We start from the raw sequence: 20633 nt of genomic DNA, 5'->3' as shown, positions 1-20633 counted from the left end.
AATCATCAAGAATACAAATTATGCCAGGCGTGGTGGCACACACCTGTAATCCCAGCAGCTTGGGAGGCTAAGACAGGAGGATCGAAGGTTCCAAGCCAGCCTCAGCAATGGTAAGGTGCTAAGCAATTCAGTAAGACCCTTTCTCTAAATAAAATACAAAACAGGGCTAGGGATGTGGCTCAGTGGTTGAGTGCCCTTGAGTTCAATCCCTACTACCCTCCCCCCCAAAAAAAGATACAAATTACAATTAATGCTGGGGAGAATGTGGGGGAAGAGTAACTATACACCATTGGTGGAAATGTAAATTAATACAGCCACTATAGAAATCAGTGTGGAGGTTCTTCAAGGGGCTAGGAATGGAACCACCATATGAACCAAGTACACCACTCCTTGGTATTCTCTGAAGTCAGCATACTATATTGAATGTATGCACACCCATGTTTATAGCAGCACAATTCACAATAGCCAAATCATGGAACCAGCCTAGGTGTCCATCAACAGATAAAAGAATAAAGACAGTGTGATATATACACACAATGGCATTCTATTCAGCTATAAAGAAGAATGGAATTAGTCATTTCATAAAAATAGATGGAACTAGGAAGCATCATGTGAAGTTTAATAAGCCACACTCAGACAGTCAAGGACTTTATGTTTTCTGTTTTATGTGGAAGTCAGGGAGGAAACTGAAATGAAAAGGAAGAAGAGGGAAAGGGAGAGACATCTCATGAAAATAGAAGGGAAATCAGTAGAGTGGAAGAATGGGATTGGGGAAGAGAGAGGAAGGCAAGAGGAGTTAACTGAAATTGAACAAAATGTTATGTGCTTGTATGACTATGCCACAATGAAACCTACTCTTCTGGATAATTGCTGTGCATCAATAAAAAATAATAGATTTTAAAAACTTAAGCTAGAAATGAATACCAATTTTATACACAGGCTATCAGATAATAGCAAAAGAAGCTATTTCTAAAATTTGGTAAAAGGCATTACAAGAGATAAAAATTTAAATCAATATCCCTTATAAACAAAGACTAAGACAAATCTTTAACATGAATGAATATTTCACAAAACATTAACAAATCAAGTCTTAGTAATATACAGGAAAGACAATAAATCGTGATGATATGGGGGTTTATTCAAAGAATGCAAGATTAGACGAAAAATTCAAAACAATCATTATGAATTATCACACTGACAGACTAAAATTAAGAAAACTCATGAATCTCTCAACAGATGGAAGTAAAAATTCAACACACTCATTAAGCAAACAAACAAAAAACCTCTCAGCAAACTAAAAATAAAAGGTTACCTTTATGTAGATAAGTCATTTACAGTAAAACGTATAGATAACATCATATTATATATAACAATATATAATACTGAAAGCCTGCCCTCTAAATTTGGGAAAAATGCAAAGACGATCATGTCCCATAATTTACTGATCAGTGTATGAGAGGTCCAAAAAAAAAAACAAAAGAACTATACACTGCAAAATAATCAAAGGTATAAAGTATGGAAAGGAATACATAAAATTCTTTTTATTTATGGATGAAATGATCTTAAAGAGCCCAAACCAAAGCATGCAAACAAGCAAAAGCTTCCTTTATAATTAATGAATGTGGGAAGGTCAAAAGATCAAGATCAATTAATTAGTTGCACTTCTGTGTTTAATTACTGAACAATTGTAAAGTAGAATGTGAATATACTGTGAGAACAGCACAAAAGTCAAAATATAGAGAGTTAAATTTGATACTATGTGTGCAAAACTTGTACACTCAAATACAGAAAAAAGGCTAAAAGAAATTAATGAAGACAAACATAAAGTAATAGATAAACATCATCTTCATGGATGGGAAAATGCAATATTTTTAAGTGTTCCGTTATCCCCAAATTGATTTATATGTTTAATACAGTCCCAAACAAAATTCCAGCAAGCTTTTGTATAGATCTTGACAAGCTGATACTAAAATCTATATGAAAAATATGGTCTCTATAATAGTCCTTACATATATCCTAAGTTATGTTAATCAAGATGAAGAGGTATTAGACCAAAGAGGCATAGATTAATAGAGCAGGAGATACCAAAATAGACCAGCTGTCATTGAGGCAAAGGAATTTTTTGGCCAAGTTACCAAAATAATTCAAGAAAAAAAGGGAAATATTTTCCATATAATAATGTTGGAGCAACTATCTATTTGAAAAACAAAAACAAAATACTAGACTTAACCTATACCTCACACCATAAAAACATAATTTGAAATGCATCATAGGCCTAACTACATAAGGAAAAATCTAATTTTCCAGAGGAATGCAGGACTGTTAATACAGGACAAAGACTGGTGATACAAGACTTAGAAAGCACTAACCATAATAGAAGAAATTCATAAAACAAACTTCATAATTGTTTAAAAAATTATATCTATCAAAGAAAAAAGGAATTCATATACTAGGTGAAAATATGTATAAGTTTCATATTTGACAAATGACTTGTATTGAGAATGTGTTGTGTGTGCACATAGGTGCGTGTCCTATAACACATTAGATTAAATCACAAATGACCAAAAAGTGGGTTAAAATGTCAAAGGACACTTCTTCACAGAAATAACTAGTAAGTAGTGACCTATAAGCTCATAAAAAGTATTTAATGACACTAATCTCTGAGAAGTATAAATTAAAAATGACATTCTACCACTACTCAGTGGTATGGCTAAAATTTTAAGGTTTGACAAGTCCAAAAGTAGTGAAGAAATAGGGCACTTGCATTGTTAATGGAGGCGGGAATTGATGCCACCTCTTTGGAATAGATTTGGCAGGTTCTCATAAAATTAAACATACACCATCCCTCAGTCCCCAGAACTTTCCTATTATAAACCAAGAGCATATGTCACATGTTTACATTAGCTCCATCTTCTATAACACTTGGCTTTGGCTGATTGATACAATTATGCTGTCAATAAAACCTATTCTAGATCCAATCCCCTTCCTCTCATCATTTTCATAGAGTACATAGAATGCTTGTTAATGAATCAAAGAAGGATTCATAAATGCAAAGCATGAATGTGAGCTCAGATATCATATCTAAATTCTAGCACTAGCTGGCCCAGAACAGAAGCTAAGTAAAACAAAGCCACCACCCCTCTGGTACCACTGGGTGTACAGATCTGAATGGCTCATTGTCTGGCTTTCCTTTCAGGACAGAGCATCTGGTCTAGTGGGTCCACACGTCTTTTTCACTCTGATGGTGTCCATGCTACATTCAGAGCAGGGCTTCTGTGTCAGGGTAGCTACTCACGTGACTATGGTGGGCAGACTTGTCCTTTATTTCTATATAGTTTCTATGCTTTGACAATTACTTATTAATTTATATAACCTCCATGATTGTTCCCCAGAATACAAGTCTCAGAAGAAAATCCCAATAAAATGCTCCATAATTAAGAAATCTGGAAACATATTTGAAAATATCCTGCCAATAATAATCCAAGCCACTGTAGATATTCATATCAAATGTTATATATTAAAGAATCTATGAGTCCTGAATTAAAATAACTCGATTAATACTGCTCAACCTCACCTATGATATTTATTTGAAAGCCTTTGTCAAGTAACACCTATGAAAGCCTTGTGGAAATAATACTTAAAGCTAATGTTTACTGAGCATTTAATACATAGAAATATACACTAGTACCCGCTCTGAGCACTTTAAAACAACCTGATGAGGTATTGGCAAGCATTTGCCTACTTTAAATATTAAGAAATTGAGACTCAGAGAGATTCAGTGACTTTTCAAGGTCATGGAGTTAAGATGCACAGAAATCACGATTTCAACAGGCTGACTTCTAAAGTAGAGATAATGCATTGCATGATGTAATCCATAATGATTTTTAGTAGTGCTTTCAGGATTTAACATTGAAGAACTGCTAACATCATGTACTTTAGTCTTTAGGCAACTGAGGAGCAGAAGCAATGACTTATCCTGAACAAATCCAGTAAGACTTGAGAGATATACACATTTTAGGCTTTGCCTCTATCTCATGTGTAATGAAATGTTCAGGTGCATCCTGTTTGTTCATTAGTTAAAAAAAAAAAAAAAGATTTATTCCCAGTGCAAAATGTACAATTATCAGCTGTTTTTTAATTTTTATTTTCGCTTTCATTATGAATATTATAAGCTTTATCAAACAGTAGAATCCAGGATGTTTCTGAATGACCTCATTGCATGTGTGATGTGAAGACATCATTTCTTTTCTCTCAACCACTGAAAAAGATTCTGAAAGGGATTATTTGTCTGGGATACTGTATTAGGGGAAAGACCCAAAAATAATGTTAGACAGCCTGTTTTAGAGCAACAGCTCACACAAGAAGGCTTTATAATTTTTATTTATTATGTAAAAATAGGGTAATATTAACATAGGAATCATTTTTTACATTATTTTAAGTTAATTTTTTTTCATTTTAGCAGTTATAGCTATTGGTACATTATATAAACTACTTGAATATTGACACATAGTATGTAAAATGCTAATTTTAAAATTACATTTTTCTGCAAGAATACTCTATCCCTTAACTACTTGCACACAATTAGATGGTTGCTATTTGTGTTTCATTTTTATAGATAATTCTATGAACTTTCATAGATACCTAATTGCCTGTTAGGTGATTTATGTAGGAAAATCTCCAAAAGCATTAAGTCATAAGGTATGATCAACTTTATGAAACTTGAACTCTGCTATTAATGATTTCTAAAAGTAACATTATAATTCACAAACAACATATGACTACCAATTTTATTACATCCTGGTAGCTATGAATATTTTCTTTATTTTCCACTTTTTATGATGGAATAGGTATAAAACTGAGCCTCATGATTGTATGGATTTTTTGAGCAACAATTTGGGTACTAAGGTACTAACATTACCAGGGAAAAAAAATAATTTGAGTATTTTCACATAGATGGAAACTTTTGCTCGAGTTCTCATTCAAACTTTGATTCATTACTATGCGTCAGAGGCCATGCTAGGAGCTCTCAGTGTTTCCCGTTTTCCTATTCACCACTTGTTACACTTGGACTTCACAGATCCATCTGCTGAGTGCATCCATTACCTTTCTGCTTCACCTTGGCTGCTCTGTCAACTTCTCCTTTGGCATTTCTAGCATGACAGACATAGTCGCGCTTGAGATCTTCAGGAGTAACTTTCTTGATGCTCAAAATCTGAGTTCTTGTTTCATCTTCTGTTTTAGTATAACTTATGCTAGACACAAGGAAAAGAAAACCAAAGCATTCATGAGACTCAGAGGCCATTATGTTCTGTGAATCAGACAAATAAGCACCCACAGAGCCCCTACCCAGGTGAGGGCAGAAAGAATGCTAATGAGCAGTGTTACTTGCAATGCAGTGACCATAAAAGGGAAAGAGCTAGATATCAACAAGCTCTTCACCATCTATACTGCACACTATCCTAATGTCTAGATCAAATCCCAATGCTAACTTCTTGCTAGAGCTTTTTCTTCAAAGCCAACTGTCTCCTTCACTCAAATTTCTGAGGCAGGATGCTGTATTGATTTAGAAATAATCTTCTGGGATCAGACCTATTTGGGTTTTGATCCAGGTTTTGTCATTTAGTGCTATAAACTTCGGGCAGTATGGCTAATCTTTCATGCGGTGTGCTCCAGTTTTGGAAAAGGAAGGTAGTAATCCCTACAAGGTGCATTATATGAAGTAACTTACTGAAGAAATCTGAGAACTGATTATATTAATGCTTAAGTATTAGAACAATAATAGCTTAATAAATGTTTGCTGAAGACTATTATTATTATCCTACAATAGTAGATGCTGTACTTCGGTAATTCCACCGAAGTACAGCATCTACTATTAGATTCTGAACAAAGGTAGAATATTTGGATGAAGATACAGAAATCTCATGGTTAAATCCTAACAGATAAAGGGAGGATCTGCTCAGAGCAAGAAAACTTTGTGAAATTAAATATGTTCAAACTTCAGTAAATTAAAGATCAAGAATTTGGGGTCTAAGATCAAGATTTAAAATTCTTTTGTACTCCATTCCTTTAAGAGGAAAAATATGTATCTCCTATAGCAACTGCCATCCAGGTTCTCCTTTGGATGAAGCTTATTGTCTGTCAGTCAGGAAAATTTGATTAAGGATTCTTATTGGTTCAGTCCAAATTTGACTCCCCTGCTATTCTGAGCACTGAGAATGTGTTTCAATAGCAGCAAGGAGGAACAGCATGACTTCATTGCTATTCATTCATTATTATTATGAAGATGGGAAACATGATGTTCAGAATTCCTGAAATGATCAATAATAATTCTCTCTTGGAGCCTCTAGCCCCATCTTTCATCAATTCCTTCTGAAAAAAAAAAAAAAAACAGCTCAATTTCAGAAAGCTTCTTTTATGCCTTTCAATATGCTCTGCTTCTCTAAACTCCAGGCCTTTACGCAGGATGTTCCTTTTACTAGGAACATTCTATTCATTTCTTTAACTAGAAAAATTCCTATTCATCCTTCAAATATTGATTTTGGTACTGTATCATCTTAGAAGCATTACATAATCTCCTTAAACTGACTGACTCTCCTATTAAATCCTCCGATAACATCCAATGCATCTCAGTCACTGCATTTATCATATTGTATTGAAAATATTGCTCTATCATTGTTACTCCTACTGTACCTGCAGACATTTTATGATTTTTGTGCAAAATTTGAATTGACTGTTAGGAGAAAGCATAGATTTAGAATTCTAGAAATTCAAGTGGCTTAAGGTCTATTTGCACATAAGTGATAAAGCTTAAGGTCTTGAAACTACTTTGCCACATAGTTGATCAGCTAATCTCATTGCTAGCTGCAGTAAACCAGTTGCTCTTTGGCAATGGTATACTTCATTTACAGAGAAGTCTTCTGTCTTTGATACTTTTCTCTTTTCCATCTCCCTTAAAAAATCAGGTAATTTTAAGGGTAGAGTGACCCAGTTTGTTATTTTATGAGTGAACTATATTGTTACCCATTCACTTTTAAAACAAAACTTCATGAACATTTATTTGTTTATTCAATATTTTCAAAGTAATTATGAAGTATTTGAGAAGGAGAAAGACAAGGAACTACAAGAGCTAACCCATAATTATCTGAAGCATAAGTACATGGGCACATACAGGATTGAGAAAAAGAAAACTACTTTCAAGTATATTCAACCTTATTTTGTAAGCTGTCCATTCATGTAGGATGTACATTCCATCTAATTCCAATTGACATCATAAATATATGAATCCTGTAGGGCTTAAGAAGCAGTATGGTACATGCCCCGCTGGCAAACTATGATGAAGATGCCTAGCCTCAGGTCATTCTAAGTCAATTCTTGGGTGACATGTAGTCCATGAATGACAAATCTAGTATCCCTGCTTTGAGATGTAAGCATTAAATATATGAAAATTTTGTTAGTTATAGGCAAAAATGAGAATTTTTACTTTCGTTAACTAATATAAATCAAAGGGCCTTTGACTGATGAACAAAGGTTAATCACCCCTTACATGCCCACATGATACCTTTCATTAATGGTTATGTCAATAGTGATGTCATCAGGTTTTTTCCCATCAATGGTCCACCAAACCTCATTGTGAGAGTCCTTAATGAATGTAAAAAAGACTCTACAGGGGATGAGTAGCTCCTCTCCTTAAAAAAAAAAAAAAAAAGAAAGAAAGAAAGAAAAAAGAAAAGAAAACAGGTAGCAGATAATGTTAATCTGTGTTAAGACATCATTTTTCAACTTTCACATGACTCCATTGGTCTAATTCTCTTGTAAACTATCTTAATGCAATCTGCCATACTTTATTACAAAAAAATAATAATAAAATAGAAGACAAAACCAATAAAAGAAGGTCAACAGCTTTATTTAAAATTACTAGAATGGACACATTTAATGCAATCTACATATTCTGTAAGTGACATTGTTTATTCAAAAAGGCACTGGCAATAGCTTTTTAGTCTTAAATCTCTATGGAATGCTCCTCTTTTCTGTTATTTCTCTCATAAACAAAGGGTGACCAAGAAAAGACTCCCCAGATCTTTGGTTGTTGTCCAAGGAAGATGGAACATTCCATCAATGAAGAGAACTGACCACAAATTCCTCATTTTGAAACTCTCGTGATATTGGGGTGGATTCAATAAACTTACAGGCAATTTAAAAATAGAAGTTCCAAAGTATGCTTCTGAGATGGAAAAATGAGATTAGGGAGATCCCCAGACAGAGAGAAGAGTAGTTAACAGTAACAGCAGCAGCAATCTACACACTGGAATTTTGCACAAGTAATTGTGCTAAATATTTATATCAATCAAGGTCATTTAATCTTAAGGATATACTCATGTTTTACAGAAGCAAAAACTGAGTCTTAGAGACAGTTATAGTGTGGATCTTAAATGTAACACAAATCTCATATGCTAAAGGCTTAGTCCCCAGCTGTAGGCACTTTTGGGAGGTGGTAGAACCTTTAGGAGTTGGACCCCTGCCCTCCCCTTGCTTTCTGGCCATCTTTGGTTTACCACACATTTACCATCAAGATGTTCGACTTTACCACAGGCGTGGAAACAAGAGAGCCAGCTCTCCATGGACTGAAACCTCTGAAACTTAGCCAAATAAACCAGTCCTCCTTTAAAGTTGTTGTTTCAGGTATTATGTCACGGCAACAGAAAGCTACCTTACACATAAATGATAAAAGACATTTCTAGGTCAAATTATTATAAGTATTAGGCCAGAATTTGACCTAAACTGGATTTCCCATCTTAGCTTACTAAGAAGAATACTCTTTTATGCCTGGATTCCTGGTGAGTTATTAATAGTGACTATTTTCACTCTCAGAAAGTGTCAGGTTTAGAGGATAGGTTACCTGATCACCCTGATTTGTACTTAGGTTGATCTAACTTTGGGATCATATTCTATTCTCCCTTCTGATGTATAGTTCGTATGTCTTTCTCCTCCAGTTTCCTAGATCAATAAAGTGATAAAATGAACATCAAGTCCAGAACTGTTTTTGAAAACATAATATTATAAGTAGGTGAAACATATTTTAGTGATTAATAGGAGTTTACCCTGACAGTGGGAAGAATGTTCATATTATTATACAAAGCCAAAGCCAATTCTAGGAAGTTCAGCTTATTTGAGATTGGCAGATCCCATAATGTAATCTCTATTTTTTAAATAAGGCAAACAACTTTTGCAAACTCATTTTAATTGTTTTGGTATTGCTGTTCTCCATTCATGCTGATTATTGGCTATATTATTTTTAGAACATTTTATACACATTCTCTTTCATATTGCATACCGAATGAATTTATTATAAATGATACAATTTAGAAATTGTTAAAGTTTTTCTATAGTTTTCTATTCACTTAACTTGGGAAATGTTGAGTCAGAAGGACATAAATTATTTCTTAGTTAGACAGTTATAAGCAATTTTTTTCCAGCATGAAAAATTACAAAAATAGGAGAGTCAGAGAGCCATAGTAAACATTCTGTGGTGTTCTGAATCTAGGTGTATTATCTCTATCGATTTAGACCTCTGAGAGCCACGGTCCTGTCTCCAAGTTTCATCCTCTTCCCTTTTTATAGTGAAGCAGAAGGTTGAAGGATGTCCTATGTTCTTATTGCATCCTCAGTAAGCCAAAACCTTGTGCAAAGTCAAGTTTGCATCACACAGAAATCACCAATCAGCAGAGGAAAACTGCTAGCAGAAGGGAGCAGATGCTGAGAGAGAAGCAAAGATTCCCCGAGCTGCCCTTGAGATCAGTGAAGTAGCTGATCCCCAGAACTGCCAACGTTTCAGTTCAAATTCATGTATTTCTTTATAATAGTCCTTACTGTCTTGTACTAAAGTTTCCTTTTATTTTTTGTAATTAAGAGAATCTCAGTGAATTTTAGAGGCACAGCTATAATTACCTGGTTCTTTCTCATAGACCACACGGTCATTGGGTGAATAAATCTGGGGAGGTAGTGCATCTGTTGGAGAGCCTGTGATGGACGGAAAATAAAATAAAGGGGAAAAAAGAGAGATAGTATTAAATCCTGCAGCCTTATTCCAAAATCTGTGAAGCTTTTCCAATTTTCCTGGTACAATTTTTCAATTCTAAAGAAGGCACATAGTTTTATTCTAATATGAACTCAATTACTACATTTCATTTAAAACAAGCAAAGTGTAACATAATAGGGAATATGTATTTGATCTCTGTTACCAATTCCTGATATAGCATTCCTAAAACCTTTGTAATATTTTAGTGTTTATGGGTAATATGAGCATCATTTGTCTTTGTTTCCAGTTATTTGATGTAAGTCCCCAGTTCCTGACTCAAGAACTTGTAAGACTCTTGGTGTATATGGAGTGAGATATCTTTTTGTATGTTAGTTTGAAGACTCATGGTGTAAGTCCCTAGATAACTTCAGAGCAAGAGATATTCCCAGCCAAGATTAAAAAGCTAAAACTTTCAGCCCCAACTCCCAATGTGCAGAAAGGAGACAAGGGCTGGAAATTGAATAAATCACTGATGGCCAATGATTAAGTCAATCATGTCTATATAATGAAACCTGCATAAAATCCCTAAGCAGTGAGGTTTTGAGAGCCTCCTGGTTAGTAAATACATCCATATGTGAGGTCGGAAAGTGGATGGTATACTCCAATACCATGGAGACAGAAGCTCCTTCACTCAGGATCCTTCAAATCTTACCCTATATATGTCTTTACCTGGCTGTTCATTTGAATCCTTTTAAATAAACTAGTAAATATAAGTAAAGTGATCACTGTGAGCCATTACATAAGATCACAGAATCAGAGGAGGACATTGTGGGAATCCTCAGAGTGTAAGCAAGTAGGACCCTAGCATGGGTGACTTGGGGACACACTGCTTGAAACTGGCTTCTGATGAGGGACTGAGGCAGTTCTGAGGGACTTAACCTTAACCTGTGGGGTCTGTCCTAGCTCCAAGTAGTTAGTATCAAACAGAATTAAATTGTAGGAAGCACAGATGGTGTCCACAGAGAATTGGAGAATTGCTTGGTGTGGAAAACTCACACGTTTGGTCACAGAAGTGTTGCCAATAGAAACAGGTTTTCCTTTACAAAGAAACAAATACACATATTGAGTTTCCTCCATATTTCAGGATAGAGGGTTTAAACAGTGTTCTTGACTTCTGAGGCTTACATGAGATACATTTCCATACTACATTACAATTAACTGCTTTCACGTCTTCATTATTTCTTCTCTCTATATTTCCTTTTCTTTTTGAAATGCCAAATTAATTTTAGATCAAAAATATGGCATGAGAGTAGTATATATTTTCAACTTGTAATCCATGATTATTAGTTATGGTTATTATCTAAATATTTCTCCTCAAAATGCTCAGTGTCTAACATAGGATCTGGTTAAATAAATATGAATGCAGAGATCAGCAGAAATTAAAAAATAATTAATGATAGCCCATATGTCTAAGTAATAATGAGATATCAGATAAATGTTGGGAGTACTACTTTTTATAATAATCTATATTCATAAGTTGAAAGAAAAATACCTTGGAGGTGGTTTTAAGGGTCAAATATTCAGTGGCCAGATTCTAATCCTGACCATGTCACATGCTAACTCTATGAAGACAAATTTTTATTAACCTTTGAAAGTAAGTTTTCCTTAACTAAGGATAAATAAAACTTACCTCAGAGTTTCAGCTTGAGGAATAAATTTAAAAATATAAATTAAGTAATCTCCCAGTGATACATAATAAATATTCAATGTTTTACAGCTTTAAAAAATGAATTTTTGTTGCTTTAATGTTCAGAACCACTTCACCCTTCTTGGTTCAAATTTTATATCTATAAATCAGGATGGCTAAGTACACCTGCTCCCAACTTTCTAAAAACTGACACATTGAAGTACATGTATTAGAAACAACTGCTGAGATGAATATATGCTTAGATAATTAGTTCATTTGACTTCTAAAAGCCTCTCATGCTAAACTGTAAATTTAGTCTTCCTTTTTGTCCTGAATTAATCCTAACCTCAGAATTATTTCAAAAGTAAACAAAAAAGAAGTGATTAAAAAATTATTTCATTTGAATTTTACTTGCACTTTGTTAAAACCTTTTTTTCTAATTTACAGTGAATCTGGTGTCAGACTAACAGACAAATCCCTGAGCACTGACCTGCATTTAGAATTACTTGTTCCACTTAATGGAGTGTCAAAACAGGTTACTTCCAGTTGCTGGGACTCAGTGTTTCCCTCTAATACTCCATCATTTTGAGCACAGTAGAGATGGTGGTATTTAGGGCTTAACCCCAAAAGCCACATGATACTAGTTCTCTTGATCTCTGGGTTTGATAGGAGTCTTGACTTTGTCTAGGATCGTCCATTTCCCCTCCCCCCGCCCCTATTTCTTACCAACTATTCTCTCAGTGCAAAATAATAGTTGAATACTGCTAGCTAATACCTATGGCAACCAAAAACAACAGAAATTTCAATACATAGAAAGACATAGTTTACTTAATTCAAGTAAAATACTTTTTTGATGATAAAATTAATACCATTCAGTAAGTCTCCACTGCTTGCCTGGAACTGCACATATATATGCTATTTCTAATATTCTCAGTTATTTGGAGAGCTAGGTAGTCCTAGAGTATAGATTAGGAGACTGAAATCTTGACCAAAACCAAGTCATGTCGCTATAAAGCAGAGGTGATATAATTTAAACACCAATCTATCTAGTACACTTTCATTCCCATGTGCTTTACTTCATTCACTCACATATTCAGTCAACCAACAATTATTGGATGCTTACAATACACATAGAACTGCAGTAGTGAACAAAAAAAGTCTTTTATTTATTAAATGTAATAAATAATTAATAACCAAAACAAGATTATTGCATTTGTCATGTGTACTCAACACAAGTCATGCTTACCTACCACCTTTACAGTCAGAGACCTGGTGAGATGGAAGGTACGCCCATTTTCTGGATATGTGACAACACATGTATAATTCCCATTATTTGAAATAAAGGGAATGAGAAAGCTCAAGTTCATGCCTCCAGGTAATACATTAATAAAATTCTGTATTTTATAACAACCCTAGAAGAAGAAAGATGTAACTCGTTAGATACATGCATAGAAAACAAATGAACACAAATGCTCTCATATCTAAATTTTCACAGAGCATTCAAATATCTATGCAGCACATAGATTTTTTTACAAAACTGTTTTAGTCAAGTTCTGGATGATGTTTCTGCAAAGAACATGTGGAATAAATGTCCTTAACATTTCTTCAAAAGAGAAATGAAAATATTAAACTGAGATATGATTTCAAAAGCATAGGCTTCCTATCTCAGAATCCACCATTCAAATTCTCATAGTCTCATGTTTATAGTGAAGCAGGGTTAAGGTTTTTTTAAAAAAATGACTAAGAAAACTTGAGCAATTGCAAGTCCTGCTTAAGAGAACAAATATAATGTTCTATAGTTTTTCAGTGATTATATTAACTAAGGAATCAAGCCATTGTTATCTGATAAACTAGGTTCCAATTTAAGATGTCTGATTTGGGCATTCTTGGTAACCCTGTAGAATTGCTACATCAGTCATTGCTGCTCTTTTATCCAATTTTCACAATTGACCATCATAGACTCCCGAATCCAAAAACCAAAGCTTTTTTCATCAGCCCCATCTAAGAGTTTATTTCTGCTCCTAACTCATATTTTCATATGAGTTGATGGTTAAATGTTGAGATTGTACTAACTCAAGTCCTGCTTTCTATCTCTCCATCTCGTTATATGTGTGTGTGTGTGTGTGTGTGTGTGTGTGTGTGTGTGTATATATATATATATTTATATAATCTTTAAAAAATAACTAAGAAAACTTGAGCAACTGCAATACATATATATATATATATATTTTTTTAAACATCCATATATCCTCTGTGGCAGAAATACATGATGAATATTTACTTTTCAAAAAACTTTGTTTTTCTTTTAAGCATCAATGATTCATGAATGGGAAAAAAGATTAGGTAATCTCTAAGGAACTTTAGATCTTTACATGCTGAGAATCTGTTACTGGTGTGTGTGCTCAGTTTCCTGGCCTCACATATTTGATTCTTGTATGCTTGAGGTTTTCTTTCTTCAATTCCTGGAGCATGTATTTTGAAATATGGCAATTTCCCTAAGAGGCACATTTTGCAATTCTGTGATACAGGAAATGTGTCTTTTAAGGACAGCCCTGAACTTTTGCTTCTTGGAGAAGGTCATCAAGAGGAGGCTGATGTTGTCTGTTCAGGTTAGCTTTTCACACTGCAGCTTCTCCTGTTTGACTAAGCACTGCTCCTGGACACTTGTCACGTCAGGAGAAGATTTTAGTACCCTGAGGTTACACACAAAGTATAAAGCCACAAAGAACCACACTCTGATAAGGAGTTTGTGTCAGATTGGGTTTAAACAGAGTTTAGAATGTATATAGAAAGCTACTGGATTTTTGTGGCACCTTTCATTTAAACAGTTCAAAGATATTTTTCTCTCTCATTTGTTAGCTTAGTGTTCTTAAATCCCTGTGAAGTAGACACATCAGACTGAATATGCTCCAGTTTCACAGAGAGGAAAAAATGAGACAGACAGATAAAGAGATCTCAGAGATAGCACAGTACAGAGCTGAAACCTAGTTCCACACAGCTGAAAAAGGTCTTTCACTGGTTTCTTAACTAAGAATGAGCAACTCTCCCCAGCAGTGAGTTGATACTATAAAGAATATGCTGAAACATGCACTTAACATGCACTGTATTATCTGATTCTTTTTCAAAAAAAGTTAGCAGTGTTCTTATCCCTACTTTATGGATGAGGAAATGGGATCTGTAAGTTACAACAGTCAGTGTCATAGCAGTAGGTAGTGTGAAAATTGGATCTATTTGTTTCAGTTGTAAACTCAAATTTATCTGTTTCAAAGCCATTGCTTTGAATCCCACCTGATACTTGTGTCCTCACTTCATACAGTGGCCCTGCACTTATTCTATGCCTGGAGTCAGCCCAGTGTTAATAGTTTGATTGGCTCTATCACTTTAATCAGACTGGTTCCTGCAGTTAGTGATAAACTAAAAAAGCAGACTTTTTCAGGATAAAAAGTCAAGCATTATTAATGAACCTGTCAACAGCATTTTGTTGGTGGAGTACTGGGGACCGAACTCAAGAGCACCTGCCACTGAGATACATCTTCAATCCCTTTTTAAAATCAATCAACCAACCAACTTCCTTCCTTCCTTTCTCTTTTTTAAGACAGTGTCTTGCAAAGTTGGTGATGCTGGCCTCCAACTTGTAATCCTCTTGCCTCAGCCTCCCGAGGTGTTAGAATTACAGGTATACACTACCACACGAGACCCTCAACAGCACTGTATACGAAGGTGGTGAAAGGAACATTTTATAGCTGTTTTAAAGCTATGACATCTACAGAATTTTAAGAACATAAATGAATAAATGTGTGTATGTGTGCTGGTGGGGGATGTCAAGACATTATTAAATTATAAATGCAAATGAACTTCAGCCTGTAGTGTCTGGTGAATTCTTTTTCTTACAAGTAGCTCCATTTCTAGCACATACTCCTAAGACACACAGATGTTTTTGAACATAGAAATAAATCCTGAAAAACAAAATTCTGCAAATTTTATAATGACTTCAGAAATCAGAAGAAAATGGACATGAACAAAGAGTTGGATATTCAAAGAATACAAAACATACTTCCATATTTCCAAAAGCAAGAAATGAATTAATGGCAAGTGAATTTCTTCAATGAAGCAAATACTTAGCTAACTAGAAGATAAAGTCCTCCTAATTGACCCATCAGTTCCTCATTCTGCACCCAAAAGAGAGAAGTGAAATAGAAGAGCAACTTTTCAACCACATAACATTTGCTGTAATAACAAACCACAACCTACAGGTAAAGAAGAGCACAGGAAATGACTCTTGAGATCCTTGGACGGAAATGAAGCGTATGGGGAGAGGAAGGCTGTGATCAAGGGAATGTCACAGTGAAGTAAGTGTTTCCATTCAAGAAACCACAACATGCAAAGAACTGTGTGAATGCACAAAAAGAATGTTAAAAACATGTCTCCTAACTCACAGGGATTCATAACTTACTGGTATTCATAAGACAATGGAAAGCATACAGAGGCAGGGAGTACCTGAAGATCAAATCAAAAACACTGAAAAAAAAAACTAATGGAGAGGGAAGACTTAGGCTGGTTCTTAAAGGATAAGTAGTATATTAATAGCTACTGAAAGACAGGAAAGAAAAACCCTCCAGACATAGAGAAAAATGTGAAGAACTCACCTGCAACTCTCCTAGTATTATTTCCCTCCTTGTTAATACTTAAAAATTATTTCATTATGATGTTTTTTTTTTATATAGAGAATGCCTCCTCCTCTAGAAAACTAACTCCTATAGGGGCCAGGAGGACGTGAAGGAGCACTATTCTCCATGGACTGCAACTTGCCCCATGTCTGGCACATGGAGCTCAATACATTTGTGTTGCACCATCAAAAATGTGTCTGGAAGAAGCAAAGTTCCAAGACATGTGGAGTAGGTAAGTGGTAGTAAGCATGTGGAAGATAAGACATGGGTGGTGGGTTACAGGATGGATAGGGGAAGTGGGAATAAGACTACAAAGAGTTTAATTAAGATATAAGATCTGAAGAGTCAGGAATAGCTACTGAAGTTTTTGTATCCAAGATTAAGATGGCATAAAATACATTATATTTTGCCATGAAGTGTCAGAAGAGTTCTATAAACCAGTCTTTTCCAATAAACAGAGCTAAGTCATCCAATATTTATAAATATTTACAAAGTCCTTTCTCTGTGCCAGGCACTATTAGGAGCTGGGTGTATAACAGTCAGTAAAAATAGGAGTGGCACTTTCCCTCATGGAATTTTACAGTTCAGCCTAATTCATTAAATTATCCAATCAATTCCTAAGTGCAATATATATTGGCTCAGTTTTGTGCTGTGTGACTGCTATTTAGGGGAAAGAAAAGGAAAAAGAAGCTCACTACCTAGTGCAGAAGAGAAAGACAATTGCTACCAGAACAAAGATGAGATATAAATTAAGTTCTATCAAAATAGAAAGTAGGTAATTCATTTGGTATGATTCAGCCTCAAGGCTTCAGAGACATTTGCTTGAATTGAATTTTATTTAAGTGATGAATCTTGGTCCTCAGAGGATCTAAAAGTATATAAAATAACGTCATGCATATATGTATATGTAGAATTATGAGTGTATAGCTCTAAAAGAGAATATGATGCACACTAACTTCATGGCAAAAATTGAGAATCACTATTCTATAGAGACTATAGGGAAAGGAGAGTGAACGAATCAATCTAGCCAAATTGTCAAACCAAATTGAAGCAAGCATTTAAAAAATAAAGTCTATTACACAGACCTTGGACTAACTTCCCAACAAGACATGCTATGCCAATGAAAAGACTTGGATTGATGCTTTTTAGAAATGTTCTTTCCTGATGGAACTTTGTCAGAAAAAAAAATCAAAGATTTTCCTAGTTTCTGAGAGCAATCCATAAACAATATCTGACCAGTTTGGATTAATTTCATACCCAAAATGACAAGTGAAGGCAACACACCCATTTTAATGATCACCATGGGTATGAGAACAATCAGTTCTTTAAAAATTAATATCCAGAATGTCTCTCACTCTGCTAAATGGCAGTTGAGAGAATGTCAGCAATTGCCACAAATGTAATATACAAAACGCCCAATAAAGTGTTCTCCTGATCCTAAGGGAAGTGGGGAAGTTGCCTCTGTTTCGCTAGTATCTCTCTAACATGAACTTTCAAATATCCAACTACAACAATGAGGAAGAGAATTAATCCAGTAATATGAAAGTGAGGAAGTCTTTCTGTATATTAAAACCCATTTCTTTAAATAAATCTAACAATAAAAACAACACCAACAGGATCACTTACCTCTGTCCTTCCTGCTAACATGTTTGGAAGTCCCTGTGTGAATAAACAGGCAGTCTCCCATTTATATACATACTGTGTTTCAGAAGTTCTGTGACAAACTGGCTATTTGAAATTCAGCAGATCACTCACCAACCATGGTTTGTTTTTTCAGGCTGGTTAGGAAACCTGGCTTTATTCAACAAACATTTATTGCACATCAATCTACCCCACAGGATTGTTGAATGAGAGAACTGTGAATTCTGGATCCTGAATTAAGGATATCCTGCCATGCCGAAAGGAGGAGGAAAGAGAAAAAGAAGACATGCAGAGAGCAGAAAAGCAATCCTGTCCCGTTTCCTCTGCATTTCTGAAATATAAACATTGGGTTTTCTGTTTCTTCCAATCTCAGTTTATTAGATACCCTTGTGATTTCCCAAGGCCCTCTACAGGCTTTCCTAGGTCTCAGTCCAGCCTAAAGTTTGATTTGTTATTCAAAGATTGCCTGTCTTCCAAGTGCTGGAATTCTATAAGTAAAGACTGAACCAGCCTGTATATCAGTCCTGAATAGTGTGAGCTCAGAGACCACATAGACCTGCCTGAAATCCCAGACTCCCATCTGCAGCTGGATGACTTTGATTAAATTATGGAAGATAATGCAGAAGTGTGGATTCTTAACACATGGGTTGAAGCTTGGCTCCTAGCCCTGTGGCCTCTGACAAATTGCTCAACTACACTGTACCTTAGTTTCCTTAACTACAATGGTGACAAAAGAGAATCTACTTCACAAAAGATATTGAGAGACAGAGTAAAATAAAGCATTTAGAATGCAGTCCCTGGGCTCAATAGATGTTAACAATAATCATTTACCTTTCTGAGTCTCCCATTCCCAATCTATTAAAAGGTGGCATCTATGTTACAGAATTTTAATGAGTATTATGTATGATTACATATGTCACCTACCACACTGCCTTACACTAGTAAAATGTGAGATTATTGGTTTCCTTTCCCTCCTTTCAATTCAGCAGTATTCTTTCTGCTTACAGATAACAAAGAAAGCAAAATTGCTAGAACTGATTATAATTAATGTAACTTTTAACCATTGTAGACTTATTTAAATTATCAAAAAAGATCATTTCTACAATTTCAAGGTAGATACTTCAACAAAAAGAGAACTGGTATAGTGGGGCCAAGATACCTAAGTGAGTGCTTGCAGCTCACTTAGAACATAGAGCATGAAGGCAAGACCAGCCCTACTGTACAGCAACAGGAGTGTGCAACAAATGAAATCCTTGATTTTGTTCCCATGATGGCAGAACTTGTACGATCAAAGGTGTCATTCAATTAGGCAAAGATATAAATTTAAAAAAAAAAAAAACAGCATAACAGGCATCAGGAGTAGAAGACGGAGAGGTGGCTGCTTGCTGATTGTCTTTTTCAGTCACTCACACACTGTTGGCTATCTGCCACAACAATGGTTTTATGGCAGTGACATTTTTTTTTCTCAGTCTCTTCTCCAGACTTTATCTTCCATTCACCTCATGAATAATCTCTCTAGAGTTTGACCTTGGCTGGCTTCTCTTCTCACTTTATATAGCCTTTTTAAGGGCTTCAACCATCACAGAAATGCATCCAATTCTCTATCACCACTTCTGATTTTCCCCCCAAGCTCCAGACCCAAAAGTACACAACCACTATCTGCTAGTCACTGCCACCCAGATGTTTTGCAGAAATCTCTAACTTAATATGACATTTATTAAATGCATTACTTACTCCTCAGTGTCTCTTTCACTATTCCCTGCCATGGTTCATAGCACCAATCCTCTTCCAGAGAGGAAAATACAAAACCAAGGAATCACTGGATATGGTATTACTTTGAAGAAACAGCTGAACACATGCTCTTCCTCTTCCATGAACAAACAGAACACATGCTCTTCCTCTTCTTAAAACCACCAGCAATTCCTCTTTATCATGGTTGTGAAATATAAGTTCTACTTTTGATAAGGACAGAAATTATTCTTATGAACTCATCCATGTTAAATTGTGCACTCCTTTGAGATTTCAGAGCTGGACATCTGTCTCTTTTCCCCCAGACTGCTGGCACATTACAGTGAATACAACTGATCTTCAGATAGTGGATATGGAATGGATACAGGAATTAATGACTACAGAAAAATAAATGCAGTGAAAACAGATATAAATAAATAGCTCTGAGTGTATATGGAAAAAGTGATTTCCAGATGGAGAAAGCAAGGAACAATTCATGTAGCAAGTAGAATTTAATCTGTTTTAAAAGAAGGAGATTCTAGTCAGGGGCACTGCATGAGGAAAAAGGAGAGGAGAAAATGAGTGCATTTGTATGGGAAGAAAACTGAAAAAGCACACAAGGTTAAAGACCTTGACTGCAGAGTAAATAGATCAACACATTTAAACTGTAAATATATTACACTTATTCATGTAAAATTGTTAATGTTATTATTTTAATCATCTATGCAATTTTAATTGTCTCATACTATGGAGAATTACAAAGAAAACATAAAATGAGCCCTTGTATCCTTACTAGCCCTAACAAGTATCAGTCTATGTTCTATTTAATCTATACCCACTCACTACCCCAAAATTATTTTGAGACAAATCACAGAGATCATAAAATTTTATTTGC

General features: G+C 35.1%; 1 protein-coding gene across 5 annotated transcripts in view; it reads right to left on the bottom strand.

The window, feature by feature from the left end:
* The window catches only part of Il1rap (interleukin 1 receptor accessory protein), a 136872-nt gene that overhangs the window by 27676 nt on the left and 88563 nt on the right, over window positions 1–20633 (bottom strand). For all 5 annotated transcript variants that reach the window (XM_005342374.4, XM_078043871.1, XM_021721417.3 and 2 more), the window contains exons 5-8: window positions 12949–13114; window positions 9946–10017; window positions 7559–7685; window positions 5104–5252 (exon numbers count right to left, since the gene is read on the bottom strand). In XM_005342374.4, coding sequence (XP_005342431.1) covers window positions 5104–5252; window positions 7559–7685; window positions 9946–10017; window positions 12949–13114 — 514 coding nt within the window. The remainder of the gene's footprint in view (window positions 1–5103; window positions 5253–7558; window positions 7686–9945; window positions 10018–12948; window positions 13115–20633) is intronic.

The sequence above is a fragment of the Ictidomys tridecemlineatus genome, chromosome 3 (genome assembly GCF_052094955.1).
Source record: "Ictidomys tridecemlineatus isolate mIctTri1 chromosome 3, mIctTri1.hap1, whole genome shotgun sequence".
Taxonomy (NCBI): Eukaryota; Metazoa; Chordata; class Mammalia; order Rodentia; family Sciuridae; genus Ictidomys; species Ictidomys tridecemlineatus.
This window is presented reverse-complemented; position numbering and strand designations above follow the sequence as displayed.